We start from the raw sequence: 21,432 nt of genomic DNA, 5'->3' as shown, positions 1-21,432 counted from the left end.
GAAGATGGGAAACACAAGGGTTGACAGAGACTGCAGGAAGGAATGAGCAGAGTACAGGGCTGTAGACCATGCCATGCAGACCATTCCCCTCCCCCACTCCCCCTCCCACCCAGTAGAGGGAACTGTTGAACCCCAGCAATGCTCTTAAACCAAGTTACAATTTTTTAAAGGAAACCTGTCACCCCCCGTGCCGGGGTGACAGGCTCCCGACCCCTGTTAGGTTCCCCTATACTTACCTCATTGCGCTGGATCCTGCTTCCTGAGCCGGTTGGGTGACTGAGATTTCAGCGCCCGAAGCCCGGCGCGCGCTCACAGGAGAGTCAGATGCTCATAGAGAATGAATGGGGAGTCCGATGCTCCGTCATTCTCTATGGGCATCGGACTCTCCTGTGAGCGCGCGTGCCGGGCTTCGGGCACTGAAATCTCAGTCACCCGACCGGCTCAGGAATTGGGACCCGGCACAATGAGGTAAGTATAGGGGGATCTAACAGAAGTTTGGGAGCCTGTCACCATGGCACGGGGGGTGACAGGTTTCCTTTAAAAACTGTGATCTCTTCTTGCTTTTAATCCAAATTATTTTTAAACCAAGGTACTACTTTATAGTGTAACAACAGCCGTCGTAGATCTTCTGAACCACCGCTATCGATGGCATAGCCTCACCAGGAAGCAGAGTCTAAGGGGCAGCTGGTGCCCACCGCAAGGCGACCCCCAGATTGCTACCCTGGCTTTGCTTGCTAGCGGAGGCAGGCGAGGTGCAGCTGGTGACACTTAGGTGGCAGGCAGGACCCCAGCGGGACTCACTGCTGGAACCAGGACAGCAGTCACAGGCAGGAACTATGGGCAGGTACCATGGGAGAACTGGGACCAAACACAAGGAAGCATGCAGAGGCTCCAACAGAGTGGGTAAGGCAGGTGCACACATTTATAGGGGAGTGTTAGGGGGCAGGGACCAATTAAGAGCGTATTGCTCCTTTAAACATAACTGAATGGGTGCGTGCGCCCCTGCTGGTGGTAGAGGAGAGAGCAGGTGAGCCACCCTACAGGGCCAAAGAGATGGCGGCGCCAGGTCCCTGCATGTGAGTTCCAGCGCTCGCCAGCAGTGAGCAGCAAGGGGAGTGGGTGCGGCAGCGCGGAGCATGGGACATCACCGCAGCCATGACATATATCATTGCCTGGAGCCCTTTCATGGACATGTTTACCATAAAAGCCAGTGATCCTCAGTAGCGCTATGCTCTCAAGCAGGGACTCTATCACCTAAATATACAATGATAAATCAAGTTACAATGGCTGAATGATCTGGCCATCAAAAGTGGCCATTTTACTGGTTAAACACCTAATGAAATGCAGGCCCCATAATGTCAGGTAACTTTTTATCTCATATGGGAAATAACATTTTCCACTACGGTTGGAAAGAGAAATAAGGAACACTATGTCCATAACTTTTAATTTTATTCAGCTCTTTCTGTTGACAGCTAAAAGCCGTGCATATTCTCGTTCAATGAAAAGAGAAAAAAAATTTAAATTTGTGTTTTTACCACAGAGATCTAATTCCCATAGAAACAGTTCTAGGTATGGTACTTACAACCGCTTCTGGCGAATTATTCATGAGCGAATGAACACGTATTCTTTGTTGTTATTTTCACAACTCCGTAGTGCTGCCGCTCTGTGTGAAACTGGAAGGGTTTAAGAATTTGTGCAAATTGCATTTTTATCACATTTATTACGAAATCGTTTGTTTCACTTATATGTTATTACAATAAAACTTATAAAGTACGAGGAATTTCTCTTTGAGAGAAATCAGAGTTCTCTTTGATCAATTACGATTAATTACGAGGATATACTAATGCTGCGTTTACACAGAGAGATATATCTGACAGATTTTTGAAGCCAAAGCCAGGAACAGACTATAAACAGGGTGCAGGTCATAAAGGAAAGACTGAGATTCCCTGTCTTTTCAAGTCCATTCCTGACTTTGGCTTCCAAAATTGGTCAGATAAATCTGCCTGTGTAAACGCACCATAATACTTATCAATTACGAGGAATTTCTCTTTGAGAGAAATCAGTTTCTCTTTGATCCCTGGTTCTAGTATTCGGCCACATTGTTGTTCACATTGAACTCATCACATGGACTGATAACCCTAGTGCTGTACAAATTTTTATGTCAGTAACAAAAAATGGAGTTAAAGAGGCTGTCCAGGCAAAACTAACTTGTCACAGGATAGGGAGCAAATAAGAGATTGCCAGGAAAGGGGGCTGACCTCCGTACCCCCGCCAATCTCCATATCAGCTCCTGGATTATTTGGATGAATACAGTCATGCCCGCAGCTCTATTCATTCCTATGGAACCGCCAGAAAAGCTTAGTGCTGTACTTGGCTCTTTCTGATGGCTCCATAGGAATGCATAGAGCCACGGGTATGACACATGAAGCCGTGCCTGTATTCACAACAAAGCCAGGGGCCAATATGGAGATCAGCAGAGGGTGCAGAAGTCGGACCCCTGCGATCTCTTACTTGTGCAATATCCTGAAGCATCTAACCTGTTATGTCCCTGTATTGCACAGGACACTGAGAATGAAGGTCATTTTGTTCCCTTGATCCTAAGCTCTGTTTTCTGGATATTTGTAGTTTATTTCATGTGCTTATGAGGTGTTTTGGTGCACTTGGGGTTGGACCACCACCCTCAGTGCACCAAAACACCCAATTAGCATATGAATTATCAAAAAAACAGAGCTGAGGATCAAGGGAAGAAAATTACCTTCATTCTCAGTGTCCTGTGTGATACAGGGACATCTCTTTACATCTCCTTTAACTTAAAAAAGGGGTCCCTGTACCCCAAAATGCATTGTTGTTTGAGACAATAAATGTACTTTTATTCGTACTTGCTTTGTATGTACTTCTGCATCGCCAGCTAGCGTCTACATGGCTTCCTCTACATCCAGCGTTCCACCAAAACTACTCTAATCTTCTGGTCATTTTCCTTTGAATGACTTAGAATTCACATATGTAATAAGGCTTGAAAAACTGCCTGTTTCTCTTCTAGGGGTACATTTTTTATATGTCCCATGTAGCCGCCATTTCAATGGTTCCCACACATCACTGCTGCTTCCTGGTTCATGTGATGATCTGATCAGCCAATGACTGACTGAGTGACTGGTTGAGCAATCAGTTTTTGTGGAGACGGCATGTTATTGGAAGCAGCCATCAGAATGTGAAAAGTTCTTTGTAATGTTTACAGCAACCCCTCCCATACATCATTTTCTTTTCTTTTTATTCTTGGAAAACCCCTTTAAATCCCCATTGATCTTTTCTTCCTGGCCCCATATGCCCACCTAGACAACCACTAGACGGAAGGGTTGACCACTATGGCCAGTGACTGACTTAGCAGGCATTTCCTGAACCAGATAGGGGAGGACAGCTGGAGCCTGGTGAGTACTGGAGAAGCTCTGGCGTGGTATCAATGCAGTAAGCAAAGCTTTTTTATTCTTTTTTTTGCCTCATAAATTTTTTTTTTATTCAACTGGAGCCTTCAGTTGGTGCAGTGATGGTGTGAGGCCTTTAAGACACTTGTTAATCAGTGAAATAAATGAGTAGAGGTGCACCTTTACCAAATGGAACATGCTACAGTACCACCTGAGACAATCAAACTACTAGATATGAGCGAACCTCGAGCATGCTAGAGTTCATCCGAACCGAGCTTTGGGCATTTGATTAGTGGTGGCTGCTGAAGTTAGATAAAGCCCTAAGTATGGAAAACCCTATGCCCTATGTGGAAAACATGGATATAGTCATTGGCTGTATCCATGTTTTCCAGACAACCTTAGAGCTTTATCCAAGTTCAGTAGCCCCAGCTAATCAAATGCCGAACGCTCGGTTTGGATGAACTCGAGCATGTTCGAGGTTCGCTCATCTCTACACACTACTGACCTACATTCAATAGGATGGGCTATAGTACTAGGTATTTACCACCAATCTTTTGGAGTCACAAAGGGCAGACCCCTAGGAATCAATCTAGGATATAGTAACATTCAGAGAGGCCAAAGACGAATATGTCACTCTCAGCAGATCCACCCAGGAGGATCCACCGAATGACATACAAAAGGCAGCACTAATGGTGGCTGTCAGGTAGCTACTTCCTGTCCAAGGAACTGATGGCAGGCAATTCTGATGTACATTTACCACAAATATGGATTATTGGACATTTAAAGGGGTATTCCAGTGTTGGGAAGCTTTTCACACATTGCTGCAGTTATACAGAAAATAATAAATATGCCATTCTTACCACGCTCACTTGGTTCTCTCTTGTGGCATCTCTGCGTCCCCCGCTAAACCTTCTCACCGCCATTTCCAAGACAGACTGGTCTTGGCAGTGACAGCCTGCTTAATCAGTGAATAACTGAGATTGTGTAGTGCAGCAGCCAGTGAGTGGGCTGTCAATGCCAACACAAGTCCATTTTGTTAGCGGCGGCGGAATTGTTCAGTGGGAGACCCAGAGATGCCCCAGGAGGACATGGGGAGAGCGTGGTGAGGTAAGAATAGGCTCTTTATTATTTTCTATATAACTGCAGAAAAAATATAAAAAGTTTTCCAATGTTGGAGTACCCATTTAAATCTTTTGTACGCAGCCAAATAAAAATCATGGTCATGGGCACCTGCTAGTTGTCACAGAAGATGTGCTATCGAACCAGTTTGGCTTTGGGCCACACAAGAAAGCGGAGTCTAAGTGCCCTCTAGGTCTTCACTCTTTATCCTGCACCAGGATACAAAAGTTAGGTTTCTGCTGCTAGAGACAACACGACACTCCACAAACATGGCCCCAACATGGCAGCGGCTGGTCCTAAGGACTAGAGATGAGCGAACCTGCCGAGGTTTGGGTTCGTCTGTCTGCCCGCTCCGTGGAGCGGGTGGATACAGCTGGAGGACCGCCTGGAAAACTGGGATACAGCCAAAGCCATAGGCTGTATTACAGTTTTCCAGGCGGTCCTACGGCTGTATCCACCCTCTCCACGGAGCGGGCAGACAGTGGAAGTCAGAAGCTGAGAGTTCAGGTTCATACGAACCCAAACCTCGGCAGGTTCGCTCATCTCTACTAAGGACCAGACAGTGCTGGTACAAAGCACTAGAGGACAGTCAAGATGTGCATAGTAAGCAAGCTGGGTCATCAACGAGAGAATCAGAACAGTACCAGGGATAAGACAGCAGAATAGCCAATCAGGCACAGGATCAAGGCAGGTAGCTTCAGATGCAAGTCAGACAGTCCAGGCTTGCAATGAGAGGCAAACAGTACAGAAAGGGTCAGGCAGACACAGGTCAGGATACATGGAATAGAAGAGACAAGTACACCTTTAATAAGGAATACAAGGAACCAACAATGCTCAAGCAAGGAGGAACAGGTGGAGTAATTTTAAATACATGCAGGCAGAACAGGATTAATAGAGAAAGAAATAGGTCTAGACACTGACATTTTAAATTCTACACCAGAAGCAATCTGTAGAGACTGGGAGATGAGCCTCCTGTATATCAAACCATAGTGAGATACGTTTTCCAGTATTCTCTTAATGTGATTTATGATTCACAGTTTGGGTCCACAGTTTGTGTCATCCTATATCAGGGAAAAGGCAGCCGACTATTTATAATGATGGCCGCAAATAATGACCATGATCATTATTTGTGGTCGCCAATATTAACGTACGGCTGCCTTTTCCCACTATGATCCTGTAGTGGGAACATAGCCTTGAACAGATTTCAAATATCTTTTTTTCTGCATTTTAACAATATATTTAGGGAGAAGCTGTCAGTCACATACAACTCTTTTGAATATTAACACCTAGATGGAGAGCTCTATTTTTACCTTGCCTGAGCTGAGCTAAAATCCGCATTTTAGAAATGATTTAGGAATACAGTCAATTATATAAGCAGCAAGAATTGGATTAAAATTCAGTTGGTACCCATTGGTTTAAGGAATAGACATAAAATATATTTTTTCGTATTGGCAGGATAATCTGGGCACACTTGTACTTGTGTGCATGATCTGAATTTTGTGGGAATGCCAGGTCTCCACTCCGGCCCCATGTCTGCAGCTGTGCGGATGATGAGATTTTGCTTATGTGGTATGCAAACTCAAAAATGAAAAAGACTTTCCAGTGGACCAAAGCTAATGCCATGCATGCAAGCCTCTCGGATCTGTATTGGTGAGTATAAGTTGAAAAAAAAAAAGAGAAAAAGAAAGAAAAGAAAATTATCTATCCGAAAATAATTGCTGAAAACATCCAGCCATTACCATGACAATCTTGCCGCTGAAAAATTTTCCAAAGGGGACTTGCATGTCCTCTGTCCTACTACTGATAATTTTCCATTCTCTTATACCTTAGAAAGTGACAACCACAAAGCCATGGACCTATGCAAGAAATGCAACTTCTCATGCAACTTAATGTGTCCCTATCACTTTTGTCATAGAGTCTTATTAACATCTGACAGCTGTCAGGGGCAAGGGGGGATTTGATAACAAGTAGGAACCTACCTCTCTCTGTGCTCGAAGTGAGCGGCAGGACCGGCCTCGGGACCCCCCTTGGCTCTTGGATCTCAGTTCTGCACACAGGCTGATGGACAGGCGGGACGCCGCTCCAGTCACTGTTTGGTTAAGTGGCCAGTCCATCAGCCAGGACAGGCATTTTCCCCGAAGTCGTGACATCATCACAAATCAGGGGAAAATGACTTCCGGTGGGGTTCCGAGCATGGTCCCGCCACTCACCGTGGGCATGGGGAGTGGTAAATTCCTACTAATTATCAAATTCCCCCCTGGTCCAGTCGGCTGGTGAACAGATGTTGGACATTGTGTGTCAGCGTGTTTCTGCCCCCATGCTATGTCCACAGCATGTTCCTGCCCACCTAAAATTTGCGGATTTATCATTAGAGATGGTCAAGAGATTAAAGGAGACCCAGGGATCAGAAGAGATAGGACCTTTTCTTCTCTCCTGATAACCCCTTTAACAGTAACAACTGGCATTAATCCAGGGGGCAATTCGTCCGACTTTCTTCATGACTATAAACATTAATCTCATCCAACTACTGAACCCCCCTCCCCAACTCCTCTACCAGCTCCCCTACTTCTAATTTGTTTCCTCATTATGTTTCTTACTCTGACACAAAGAAAACGGCATGAAAGCTGTACTAGTCCGACAAAAAACAAACAAAACAGTATGTGAAACAAACCAAATGCATATTTATAAAAAATTTAATTTGTTAAATGTTTAAAATAGTCAGAAAATGTATAAAAATACTGAATGTATGGGAAATACACCAAATCTGCACATAGATCTATGGGAATTTCTGCAAGGTATATACATCTGAGCATGCTCACTGAAGCCTGACAGTCAAAAAATAAAAAAATAATAAAATGTTGGCGTTAATTGCATCTTGCATCTGACCAATCTGACCTTTTTGTAGGATTTCCAGCTATTTCTGCCATCGAACAATTTAAATATATTGTACAAATCTGACACAATGAAAGCATAGAAAGAATTGAGACTGTATGTGAAAGTTTTATACAAGGTCAGAATTACAAAGCGTTTTCTTTTTCCCATGCATCTAAAAAAAAACACATGTAAAATGACTGCAGTTCGAAAAGTTTTTATTATAAAATTTTACATACTTTTTCTGGACATTTTTCATGTATAGTTAGAAACAGCGAAACATATCATACTTTAATGGAGAAGTCTGGCGTTTTCAAAATCTGGCAGGGGCAAGGGGCAATTTGATTGGGAGTACAAACTTACCTCTCCCAGTGCCAGGGGTGAGCGACAGGATAGGCCTCGGGACCCTCTCTGGGATCTCTGGCACTGACACGTCACAATCCGGATGATGAACTTGCCGCTCAGCCAATAACAGACTGGGGCAGGATGCTACTCCAGTCACTGATTGGCTGAGCGGTTAGTCCATCAGCCGGGACAGGCCTTTCCCCCTGAGTCGTGATGTCATCACAACTCCAGGAAAAATGCCTTCTGATGGGGTCCCAAGGCCGGTACCACCACTCACCGTGGGCACGGGGAGAGGTAAGTTCCTACTCCTGATCAAATTCCCCCCTGCTCCTGCCAGCCATCAGATTTTAAAAAACGCCGGACTTCTCCTTTAATGTATTATTGACTGATTGAGAAAGCATTACTGAAATTCTAAAAAGCTAAATGCTATGTATTATTTTTTCTTACAGACCAGCATACATCAGGTTGAAAAAAAAAATGCAAAAAAAAAAAAAAAAAACACAATAAGAGATTGAATTTGAAACCAGGCTAAAACATGATGCACCACTATTACAGCTGTGATTTATTTACAGGTAAAGACCGGGAAGACATATATTGTCTGCTCTACTACTCTACACAACTGAAGCAGGGCTCTGTTTGCTAAGATTCTGTGGGGAAAGTGCTGATTTTTTTTTAGTTCCATTTTATTCCTGCGGTGTTGGACTATCAAGACGCGACAGCTTGCTCCACGGGTCTCTGGTTCTCTGGGGGTCTGACATTTATTTATCTGCCACAGTCCTAAAGGGATTCCATAACAGTTCACCTCATGCGACTTCCTATGAAGAGTCTCATAAACCAGAAGTAACGAAACATTTGGTGTTGTCTCCTTCTATCAGAATCACAATGTAACATTCTAACAAGGAAGTTGAGTGCGGCACTTTATAGGGCAAGGAGGAAAGGTCTAGAGAGGAGATTGAATTGTTATGAGTGTCTCGAAGAAGGAAAGGGTCAGTCCTGTCCAGTCTATGATCTTTTCTATGGTATAAAAGTTAAACAGTGAAGCAGTAGGACAGGAAAAGTATTGATGCCTTTGAACTATGGTATTGTTCAATTCCTTTGAAAATACTGCGGATGCCCAAGAAAACAAACAGCAGGATCTTTGACTTATTTTGAGAATATTATAAGACTCTTATGGTTTTACGAGCAATAAAATACAGGGGGCAGAAGGAAAAATGACGTCACTTTTGAGATATGTCTCCCCCTTTTTTATCATACTTTTGAGATACATCGCTTTTTTTAGATTCTGTTGAAGCATACTTTACACTGATCTGTTAGAAACTGAGCACCACCAAGTTCTGTTAAGGGTCAAACTATATACTGGCTGCCATTGTAGTTGATGGAGTGCTACTATGTTTCCATGGAACGCTATACCAGCAGCTAAAATAGTTGTACTTCATAGTCAGTCCTCACGTATATGACAAAGTCATATTTAGGGAACCCTGTTGGTCAAGGAACCTGTGGCCTAATACAGTGGAGCCATTGGCACTCTGCATTGTCGCATGGTTCCTCAATATTGCAGCTTATTAAAGGGGTACTCCAGCAAAAATCTTTTTCTTTCAAATTATCTGATATCAGAACATTTTATAGATTTGTAATTTATTTTTATTACAAAAAACAAGTCTTCCCATACTTATCAGCTACTATATATCCTGCAGGAAATGTTGTTTTATTTTCAGTCTGACACAGTGCTCTCTGCTGACATCTCTGGCCCGAGACAGGAACTCTGTCTCGGTTTTCTATAAATCCCCATAGAAAATCTTTCCTGCTCTGGACAGTTCCTGTCTCGGCCAGAGATGTCAGCAGAGAGCACTGTGTCAGGCTAAAAATAAAACAACATTTCCTGCATGACATACAGCAGCTGATAAGTATGGGAAGACTTGAGCTTTTTTTAATAGCAGTAAATTACTAATCTATATAAGTTTCTGATATCAGTTGATTTAAAAGAAAAAGATTTTCGCTGGACAATCCCTTTAAGAACGATATTCTTCTCATTTAGCATACTGATAGCTTTATTAGGGTACGTTCACACTAGGAGACCGATCATTCAGTGCTGCAAAATGGAGCTGGACAGTCCATTCAAGAAAAGACACTGACTGATGCACCTGAGACATTCCATTGACTTCAATGTCCGTTTATTTTGCAGAATTCGAACAGACAAAAGATGACTGCTTAATTTTTTTGTCCACTCAGATCATGCAAAATAAGCAGATCTTCCAGCAGAGCTTCCTGTGCAGAGTCCAAGCGGGTGTGAACACAGCCTTAGGGCCCTATTCCACTGGACGATTATCGTTCAGATTATCGTTAAATCGTTCGAATCTGAACGATAATCGTTCGGTTGAAATGCAGTTAACGATTAACGACCGAACGAGAAATCGTTGATCGCTTTATAAGACCTGGACCTATTTTTATCGTTGCTCGTTCGCAAATTGTTCGCATTGAATAAGACATCGTTCGGTCGTTCGCAATAGATACGAACGCAATAGCGAATAAATAGCGAAGAGAAGTGATCGCAATTACGATCATAAGTAACGATTATCGTTCCATGGAAATGACCGAACGTTTTCAGGTCTTTCGCAATAGCGGTCGTTTGAGATCGTTAATCGTTAACGATTATGCAAACGATAATCGTCCGGTGGAATAGGGCCCTTAGACTTGCCATCAGGTCTGAACTTGTGGCTGTAAAAGGGATGTGGAAATGGATCTTTTTTATATTCATGGGAAACCCACATAAGGGTGCGTTCACACCTACAGGATCTGCAGCAGATCTGCAGCAGATTTGATGCTGTGTTCAGTTATTTAACTGAAATCTGCTGCAGAAAATCAGCTGCAGATCCTGTAGGTGTGAACACACCATAAAGCTGCTTTCAGAGTAGACATTAAAATTGTGCTTTTCTGCTCTGTCACAGTTTTGATCGCAGCAAGCTCTGCGCTAGGGCATTTTCTTTTCAAAAAATGTTGGTGTTTTTCCCCCATAGATTTTTATAGGGAACTAAGCATCACAAAACTATATGCTGTGGCCGGGGGTCTGGATGCTGGTGTTACTAGCACTAGCTGGTGGGCTCTGGTGTAGTCAGGAGTGGTAATACCCACCTGTAGATAGGAGCCCTTGTCTAATTAGTTCTCTGCCAGGATCTGTGTGACATACCCGTACAGTTCCCCCACTCCCAGCATCTTATCACAGATGCTGCCCGGGCGGGGGAGAGTCCATTACAGGCATTCCACGGCCGTGTTTCATGAGGAACACAGAACATGAGAATGCAGTTATACTTTACCTGGGTGGTATAAGAACCACCTGTGATGGGACACTACATATATGCATACTGGCATTTTGGTGTTTTTTTTTTTTCCAATTTATCAAACATGGTGTAAAGTGAAACTGGCTCAGTTGCCCCTAGCAACCAATCAGATTCCACTTTTCATTCCTCACAGATTCTTTGGAAAATTAAAGGTGGAATCTGATTGGTTGCTAGAGGCAACTGAGGCAGTTTCACTATACACCATGTTTGATAAATCTCCCCCCATGTATGTAAGGCAGATCCTAAATTTCCATTGACCTCCAGCTAACATCTGGCCGCTGGCATTTTTGCAAATAGGAACGCCATGGCGGTTTTTATGTCACTTTCCGAGATTTTAAGGCAATGTGAAGCCAGCCTTATGCATTGCCACAAGATTTTCGCAGTCTCTCCATGCTGAACTGTGAAAAGAATATGGCAACACACAATGGCAGCGACTCATTACGCAAATGGTGGGATGGTAAGTAAACTGCAATGTGATACTGTGACTATTGTATCCCTTGAGGTTCAAAATCCCAGTGCCACTGTGGAGCTCCTGCTATTCAAATGTCAGCATTCATTTTGCAGTGATACTGATGAGCCAATTTACATTACAAATGAAGCAAATTGCAACGTTTGCTCGACAGTCGGCTTAGGACCAGATCACACGGAGCAGAAGCAGCGGAGTTTTAGCTCTGAATCCGCGCTGAGAATTCCGTCCATAAAATGGCTGCAGAGCCAATGGAACTCCTGCTTTGCAGTTCACACAGCAGAATTTCAACCTGAAGAATTGACATGCTCATTTTTCCACTGGCAGAATCCTATAGAAATCAATAGGACTTTGATTTTCCTCTGTGAGATTTTTCAGCGCTGAATCAGCGCGAATTCCACGCGGAATTGTCAGAAATTTTTTTTGCAACATTGTCTGTGTCTCCCTCCCACATTTCCCAATTTAATAGAATTGAAGTTTATCCCGGACGGTACTGCTCCACTCCGGGGGTCTGGAAAAGCTGGATCCCGTTGCAGATTGCAGTGCAGCGTAAGTTTTGTAGACGACAACGGTCGTGATTAATACAAAACTTACGTTGTGTGAACATAGCCTAAGGGAGCCATAGTCTGTATTCATGTTTTTTCGGACTCCCTATGGCTGCCTCTAACTTCTTCAGCCACCAGTATTCAAATGCAGAACGATCGGACTCAAGCATGCCCGAGTTGTGCTCATCTATTGTATTTAAAGGGGTTAAGTGGCGAAAATCTTTTTCTTTCAGATCAACTGGTGTCAGAAAGTTATATAGATTTGTAATTTACATCTATTAAAAAATCTTAAGTCTTCCCATACTTATTAGCTGCTGTATGTCATGCAGGAAATGTTTTATTTTCAGTCTGACACAATGCTCTCTGCTGACATCTCTGGCCGAGACAGGAACTCTCCAGAGCAGGCAAGGTTTTCTATGGGGATTCATAGAAAACCAAGACAGAGTTCTTGTCTCGGCCAGAGATGTCAGCAGAGAGCATTGTGTCAGACTGAAAATAAAACATTTCCTGCAGGACATACAGAAGCTAATAAGTATGGGAAGACTTGAGATTTTTTAATAGAAGTAAATTACAAATCTATATAACTTTTTGATATCCGTTGATTTGAAAGATACATTTTTTCGCTGGACAACCCCTTTAATTTTGAACAAAACCAAGAAAGAAAATATTGGTGATACGAATGTACAACGTAATTAATTACATACATATAACATACAATTACCTATACCATTCCTATACATACACAAATACCATGTAATATCACTAAACCATATGAAAGGAAGATAAAAGATACATTTTCCCTCCATGCTTAGACACCACTGAGCAGATCCCTTCTTTGGTAGATGGTGGCTTAGAGATGCAGCGAGGGATAAGGCAGGCTTGTAGAAATATCATTTGCCATGGTGATAGAGATTGGATTAGATGGGGACTGTTTATTATTCACACAACATAAGATCCGATTTGGAAAGGAAATAAAATTGACTTCACATAACCAGTTCTTTCAGAAACCTAATTAGCGAATGACAAGCATGTGCTGCTCCTCATCATCCCGACCCGGCAATGTGATTGTGTGGAACATCCAGCATGTGATAGAAGGAATGTGTGTGTGTCTAGTCGTATAGAGATGGAGCAGAGCTGAGTTTATCTGGACTGGAGGATACTAAATGGACACATGTTAATGGGATTTTAACATCTATGGTTCTACATAGGACTGTAAAAAATGTATATATAAAAGGAGGCGTCTGGATGGATTTTTCTGGAATAATTACACAAAAAATAGCGATAAATTTGGTGCATGACTTTTTTTTTTTTTTTTTTTTGGGGGGGGGGGGGCAAATTGCTGGAGCCAGATGTTAGGAGGGTCACTGGGGAAGAGTGGAATGGAATACCCACATGACGTTTTCTGCTATGACGTGTTTGGCCTTGTTCCCACGGCATCTTTTTAGGTGAAAAAACATAACACCCCACAATAATAATCATGATCATTGTTTCATTATCAAAAAATATCAGTTTTCTCATCTTACATAGCCTTTCAGTGCATTTGATGTTGTTGTTTTTTTTTTTTTTTTTTTTTAAATTGCAACAGGGGCTGCCTTCAGTGTTTTTCCCCGGAAAGGGTATGTTCCCACTGCGTAATAGTATCGGGGAAGGTGGTCGTCTTGTTAAATAGCAGGCCACTAATAACGATTATGATCATTATTAGTGGTCATCTATGTTACAAGATGGCTGCTTTCCCAATAATATTACACATTAGGAGTATTGCCTTATGTTGCTGTTTTTTTCCCCACAGACTTCTATAGGGGGGTTAAAACACCAGAAAAAAAAGTTATGTCTATATGCATATTGTTTTTTTTTTTCTCCAGCTCCTCCAAAAAAAACTGAAATCCCATGATAAAGAATCACATGACTTAGGGTATGTTCACACAGTGCAGAAAATACAGAAAACAACGGTCGCAGTGCTTACACACAGAGAGCACTAGGGCCGTACAAAAAAAATGATCTTGCCAATTTTCTACGGCCGCAGTTAGGCAAACACCAGCCATAGTTTACCCTCTGTGCACACTATCTATGGCCGTGCTGACGGCTGTACATTGCACAGACGGCTAGGGCTAATTGGATTGCAGGCACACCCAAACATGCCCGCAATCCAAATAAAATAAAATGATGTTCCTGCGGCCGATATGGCAGTATTGGATGCAGGAACATGTCAAACAGTGGCAGTTGTTTTTACTAAATGTGAACATAGCCTAACAATGAAAAATAATGCAAAGATAAAAGCCAAAAAAAAAAAACAAACAAACAGCAAACATATGCTATTTTACACTATAATGGGAAAATGCCAGAAAACCACAGAAATTAAAGGAGTTTTCCAGTGCTACAAAGACATGGCCACTTTCTTTCAGAGACAACACGACTCTAGTTCAGGTGCGGTTTGCAATTAAAGGGGTTGTCCAGCGAAAATCTTTTTCTTTCAAATGAACTGGTGCCAGAAAGTTATATAGATTTGTAATTTATTTCTTTAAAAAAATCTCCAGTCTTCCCATACTTATTAGCTGCTGTATGTCATGTAGGAAATGTTGTTTTATTTTCAGTCTGACACGGTGCTCTCTGCTGACATCTTTGGCCGAGAAAAAAAAACTCTTGATTTGGACAGTTCCTGTCTCGGTTAGAGAGAGCACTGTGTCAGACTGAAAATAAAACAACATTTCCTGCAGGACATACATCAGCTGATAAGTATGGGAAGACTGGAGATTTTTTCATAGAAGTAAATTACAAATCTATATAACTTTCTGACACCAGTTGATTTGAAAGAAAAAGATTTTCACTGGAGTACCCCTTTAGGCTCCATTCACTTCAATGAAACTGAACAGCAAAACCACATCCAAGCTCGAGACAAGAGTAGGGCTGTCTCTGAAAGAGAGCGGCCATGTTTTTGTAGTGCTGGATAACCCCTTTAAGGGAAAAAGCTGGCTTTTTTTTTTTGCTTTTTGTGGCATTTTTTAGCAAAAAAAACAACAACACTGTGCACCTAAAAAGACGCATAAAGAATGTACGCCTAAAAACATATAGCAAAGCAAAGCAAGGTAGGAAAACCTCAACAATGGGGGGGGGGGGGGGGGGGGGGGATTTTTCATGTGTGCCATTTTATTTATTTTCCTCCACTCCTAGCTTATGCTGATCTCAAATGCAACAAATTTGGCATAATGTCGCCTGATGTTTGATGCATTTGTTAAAATTTTCTTCATTTTACAAAATAGACACTATGAGGGGGGGGGGGGGGAGAACAAATAATGGGGGGGGGGAGTGTAAAGCAAGAGAAATCTGAAGTGTCAAGTTCTTGGTGCTGCACGGAAAGGGTATGAATATGATCCAATAATCCCAGATAAATAAGACAGCATGTCATGCGGAAATCAGACAGGAGATGATCATACAGAATAAAGACCATGTAAACAATATCAATAAAAACAAGTTCATGCCTTTTATCTTTTGTGGATTTCTACATTATCCAACAAGTGGAGTGAGAATGTGTAAAAAAAAGTGTATGAAAGTTTCAAATGATAAATAGGTGTAAAAGCTTTTCTCAAGCGTAACCATGCCAGTAATATTCATTGAAAAGCAAAAACTAACAAGCACAAGGGAATAAGTGAGGATGGCCATGAAACATGATGCAAATCACACAAAGTAGGCGCCAATGATAAGCCTCACAGTGCAAAATCATAGCACCATAGAGTTAATACAGGTACTGCATGCATTAGCAGATAATACAGGTACTGCATGCATTAGCAGATAATACAGGTACTGCATGCATTAGCAGATAATACAGGTACTGCATGCATTAGCAGATAATACAGGTACTGCATGCATTAGCAGATAATACAGGCACTGCATGCATTAGCAGATAATACAGGTACTGCATGCATTAGCAGATAATACAGGTACTGTATGCATTAGCAGATAATACAGGTACTGCATGCATTAGCAGATAATACAGGTACTGTATGCATTAGCAGATAATACAGGTACTGCATGCATTAGCAGATAATACAGGTACTGTATGCATTAGCAGATAATACAGGTACTGTATGCATTAGCAGATAATACAGGCACTGCATGCATTAGCAGATAATACAGGTACTGCATGCATTAGCAGATAATACAGGTACTGCATGCATTAGCAAATAATACAGGTACTGCATGCATTAGCAGATACTACAGGTACTGCATGCATTAGCAGATAATACAGGTACTGCATGCATTAGCAGATAATACAGGTACTGCATGCATTAGCAGATAATACAGGTACTGCATGCATTAGCAGATAATACAGGTACTGTATGCATTAGCAGATAATACAGGTACTGCATGCATTAGCAGATAATACAGGCACTGCATGCATTAGCAGATAATACAGGTACTGCATGCATTAGCAGATAATACAGGCACTGCATGCATTAGCAGATAATACAGGTACTGCATGCATTAGCAGATAATACAGGCACTGCATGCATTAGCAGATACTAAAGCTAAAGCTTTGGCTGTCCAGGCATGATGGGAGTTGTAGTTTTGCAACAGCTAGAGAGCCAAGCTTTCCTCCCCCTGTCCTATAGCCTATGAGGCACAAGTTGTTAGAGTGGAGTGCTAGGGGCTAAGATCACATGCAAGCTGTTGGTCCATGAATATTAGGCAGGGTACCTATCCCAGGAGTCCACACCATGCATTTCCCTGGGAGGTGACTGTATCCAATGAACTGATCCTAGTCAGATGAGCTGTTGCCAATAATAGCATATACACCAGCATCTAATGATAAAGAAGAGAAGGAGATGCTGAAGAGGAGAGAGCTGCTGATCACTTTGTAGAAGAGCTCAGCCAGAGAGCACACACATACACACACACACACACACACACACACACACATGCTGCAAGGAGCTATAGCCTGCATCATCCATCACACATCACTCTCCCTCCCTCCTCTTTGTACTCAGCAGCTCTGAAATCCATTTGAAAGCAGAGGATCTCCGCTCTGGCTGCTGCTGCTTCTGCACTGCATTCCTATGGGACACTTACAATGACTACATCCCCTGATCTCCTGGTGCCTGTAGGGGCCAAGCTCCTGTGGAACACATGGAACCAGTCCAGGGACATGATGACAGAGATTTTGCCCCCCTTCAATGTGGTCAGCATCAGCAGCAAGAACACTACTAGCAGCACCAATGCCCCCATGGAGCCAGAGAGGGATGTCAGCATGATAGTCATCCAGTTCATCTATGCCATCGTGTGCCTCATTGGGCTAATTGGGAACTCCATGGTGATATTTGTCATCCTGAGATATGCCAAGATGAAGACAGCGACCAACATCTACATCTTGAACTTGGCTATAGCAGATGAGTTGTTCATGTTGAGTGTGCCCTTCTTGGCAGCCTCTGCAGCCCTGCAGCACTGGCCCTTTGGCTCAGGGATGTGCCGCACTGTCCTTAGTGTGGATGGGATTAACATGTTCACTAGTGTCTTCTGCCTGACTGTGCTCAGCGTGGACAGGTATGTGGCTGTGGTGCACCCCCTGCGGGCAGCAAGGTACAGGAGACCCACAGTGGCCAAGATGATCAATATCTGTGTGTGGATTGTGTCCCTCTTGGTCATTTCCCCCATCCTGATCTTTGCAGACACAGAGTCCTCCAAGAATGGAGTAGTGGTCTGCAATCTGATGTGGCCCCAACCCACATGGTCCACTGTCTTTGTCATCTACACCTTCCTCCTGGGCTTCTTCTTCCCTGTGGTGGCCATCTGCTTGTGTTACATCCTCATCATTGTGAAAATGCGGGCAGTGGCACTCAAGGCAGGGTGGCAACAGAGGAAGAAGTCAGAGAAGAAGATCACCCGCATGGTCCTCATGGTGGTCACAGTCTTTGTTATTTGCTGGATGCCATTCTACATTGTCCAGCTCCTGAACCTCTTCCTACCCCACATGGACGCCACCATCAACCATGTCTCCATCATATTAAGTTATGCCAACAGTTGTGCCAACCCCATCCTCTATGGCTTCTTCTCAGATAACTTTAAGAGATCCTTCCAGAGGATCGTTTGTTTTCGATGGCTGGAGAATGGCACAGATGAGCCAGTGGATTACTATGCCACAGCCCTGAAGAGTAAAGTGTGCAATAACCATCCCCTGGACTTCCAACAGGAACCCCTTCAATCTGACCCTTGTTACAAACATGGGACCATCACTAGGACCACCACCCTATAGCAGACCCCCACAAGATGCCTTGTCCAATAACTGCTGCTAGCCACACATGCTACTACTGTTCTACCTGAGGTTTACATGTATTTCCAATCGTTGTGTGTGTGTGTGTCCACTTTGTATTTATGATGGAATGGAGTGAGCTTAATAAAAAAAAAAAAAGATCAGTCCAGTCTCAGGCAGCTACAGTATGTCTTCCCTTATATATGTCTTCTTATCCCTCCTTCAGTGTCATTGCTTCTGCAGAACTGATACTGTTCCATTGTGTTACATAATATCCGACCAGCATCCAGATTGATGGTGAAAGGGGAGAAGGATAAGAGGAGAGGAGGGAAGCAGGAAGAGCTGATACTTTTATATGAAGATGTCACATTTGCTACATTTTGTACAATGTGAATAACTAAAAATTGTTCCTGAAGTTCCTTACAGTGTCAGTAAAATGTCTACTCACCATAATGAAACATAAAAATACATAGCAGGCTTAGGAAGAAAGATAAGAATACAGACCAGGCTTAGGAAGAAACATAAGAATACAGCCCAGGCTTAGAAAGAAACATAAGAATACAGCCCAGGCTTAGGAAGAAACATAAGAATACAGCCCAGGCTTAGGAAGAAACATAAGAATACAGCCCAGGCTTAGAAAGAAACATAAGAATACAGCCCAGGCTTAGAAAGAAACATAAGAATACAGCCCAGGCTTAGGAAGAAACATAAGAATACAGCCTAGGCTTAGAAAGAAACATAAGAATACAGCCCAGGCTTAGGAAGAAACATAAGAATACAGCCCAGGCTTAGGAAGAAACATAAGAATACAGCCTAGGCTTAGAAAGAAACATAAGAATACAGACCAGGCTTAGGAAGAAACATAAGAATACAGCCCAGGCTTAGGAAGGAACATAACAATACAGCCCAGGCTTAGGAAGGAACATAACAATACAGCCCAGGCTTAGGAAGAAACATAAGAATACAGCCCAGGCTTAGGAAGGAACATAAGAATAGAGCCCAGGCTTAGGAAGAAACATAAGAATACAGCCCAGGCTTAGGAAGGAACATAAGAATACAGCCCAGGCTTAGGAAGGAACATAACAATACAGCCCAGGCTTAGGAAGGAACATAACAACACAGCCCAGGCTTAGGAAGGAACATAACAATACAGCCCAGGCTTAGGAAGGAACATAACAATACAGCCCAGGCTTAGGAAGGAACATAAGAATACAGCCCAGGCTTAGGAAGGAACATAAGAATAGAGCCCAGGCTTAGGAAGGAACATAAGAATACAGCCCAGGTTGCAATATTAGTAAATACATGAACTTGTTTTGACTTCCAGAAGCAGAAGGTTCCTAGGAATAGGTAAATATTGACTAATAATGGATTGTAATATTGTATATGTTCTAGGTCAGGAGTAGGGGACCTTGGCTCTGCAGCTGTTGCAAAACTACAACTCCCATCATGCCTGGACAGCCAAAGCTAAAGCTTTGGCTGTCCATGCATGATGGGAGTTGTAGTTTTGCAACAGCTGCAGAGCCAAGGTCCCCCCCCCCCTGGTCTAGGCTATCAAACATTACTTTTGTGTATAGTACAGTTAATCTCTTAGGTATATACTAAACTGTCTCTGCAAAATACAAAGCCCTTCCTGGTACTCAGGTCAGTAATATCTATCCAAGGACTCTACTGTGAAATGTCTCCAGCTATCAGTAGCTTCAGATAGGGAGTAAGGGATCTTATGTAGTCTCTCTCTCTCTCTCTCTCTCTCTCTCTCTCTCTCTCTCTCTCTATATATATATATATTTTTTTTACTATTCATTTTAGCTAATATATGGCCACAGCAATGATGGCAAAAAAAGAAAGAGGGATAAAACCATAATAATAATAATAATAATAATAATAATAATAATAATTTTATATATATATATATATATATATATATATATATGTGTGTGTGTGTGTGTGTGTGTGTGTGTGCACTAGAGCAAGTACAAAAAAAGAATATATATAACAAAAAATGGTATTTGTGCAAATATGACTTTCCATCACTATTACACCAAGTTCACCACTAAAAAAAAGTGGGCGGTGCTTGACTGAAATGAGGTGTGGCCGTTAACAAACAGGCACTTTTTTATTATTATTATTATTATTATTATTATTATTATAAAGCCATCAAGCAGGTATATAATTGTGGGCATGGACTGTCTTGTATAAAGTCCAGCTTTGAATTAAAGGCATAAAAAAAAACAAAAAACTATGTATTAAGCCATTGGTAGCATAGCATTTCCAGAAAAAAAACTTTTATGTGGGATTATTACCTCATTTTGTGCTGAAAGATGCTGTGACCAAATGATAGCTATACATTGGAGCATAAAAGGCTCTATATAAAGATACTTTTGCTTGTGGCTTTTTTCTTGTAGCGGATATTTTGAGGCAGTTTGGGGTGTTTTCCCCCATAGAGGTCAGTTAGTATTTTCCTGCTTGAAAAGCACATGTGCCAAAGTGTGTGACTATTTTTGTAGCATATTTTGTTTTTCTTGTTAGAGGATTCATTGAATGATATGATGGAAGAATGATATGATTTAGTATGGGAAAACATCACAACAAAAAGGCTTGTATTAGAACACAAGAGAGAGGGAAACAGGCAGGAGGCGGGGCCTCATGTGATACCACATAAAGCATTTTTAAAGAGTCTAAGCTCTCCATGAGATAAGCGTCCCTGGTTGGTGAAACTAGCGATTCATTTCATACTTTTCAAAAGTTCGTTCCGGACTTCCGGATTTTTTTTAAAAGTTCGGTTCGACCGAATTTCGGATTTCTTTAGATTTCATAGTTTAAAGCGCAACTATAAAATATTTTGACCATTCAGTTTTAGTTAGCTTAGGTCATGATAAGACTTTTTGCAATATACATTAATAACCTAAAATGAACAGTTTTTTAAATACATAAAGCCAAAAGTCCCCTCACAGCTCTCTTTGCCTCTGACTTATTTCTGCATTCCTGCTGGACACGCCCCCTGCCTGGAGATCTGTACCTAGAGTACAGACTCTGACAGCAGCATCAGATAACAGCCCTGACACACACATAAACAAACCCACCTCCCCCCCTC

General features: G+C 42.3%; 1 protein-coding gene and 1 long non-coding RNA gene across 2 annotated transcripts; both read left to right on the top strand.

The window, feature by feature from the left end:
• The first annotated feature begins 5,999 nt into the window (after window positions 1–5,999).
• Window positions 6,000–8,603, top strand: LOC138774478 (uncharacterized). Its single transcript, XR_011360325.1, has 2 exons — window positions 6,000–6,188; window positions 8,327–8,603. It is a non-coding gene; the product is annotated as an uncharacterized lncRNA (long non-coding RNA).
• An 8,481-nt stretch (window positions 8,604–17,084) lies between these two features.
• LOC138774071 (somatostatin receptor type 4-like) lies at window positions 17,085–18,459 on the top strand. The gene has a single exon (XM_069954628.1). It carries the CDS (start codon window positions 17,166–17,168, stop codon window positions 18,342–18,344), a length of 1,179 nt encoding a protein of 392 aa, XP_069810729.1. The 5' UTR covers window positions 17,085–17,165; the 3' UTR covers window positions 18,345–18,459.
• Window positions 18,460–21,432: the final 2,973 nt, after the last annotated feature.

The sequence above is a fragment of the Dendropsophus ebraccatus genome, chromosome 15 (genome assembly GCF_027789765.1).
Source record: "Dendropsophus ebraccatus isolate aDenEbr1 chromosome 15, aDenEbr1.pat, whole genome shotgun sequence".
Taxonomy (NCBI): Eukaryota; Metazoa; Chordata; class Amphibia; order Anura; family Hylidae; genus Dendropsophus; species Dendropsophus ebraccatus.
This window is presented reverse-complemented; position numbering and strand designations above follow the sequence as displayed.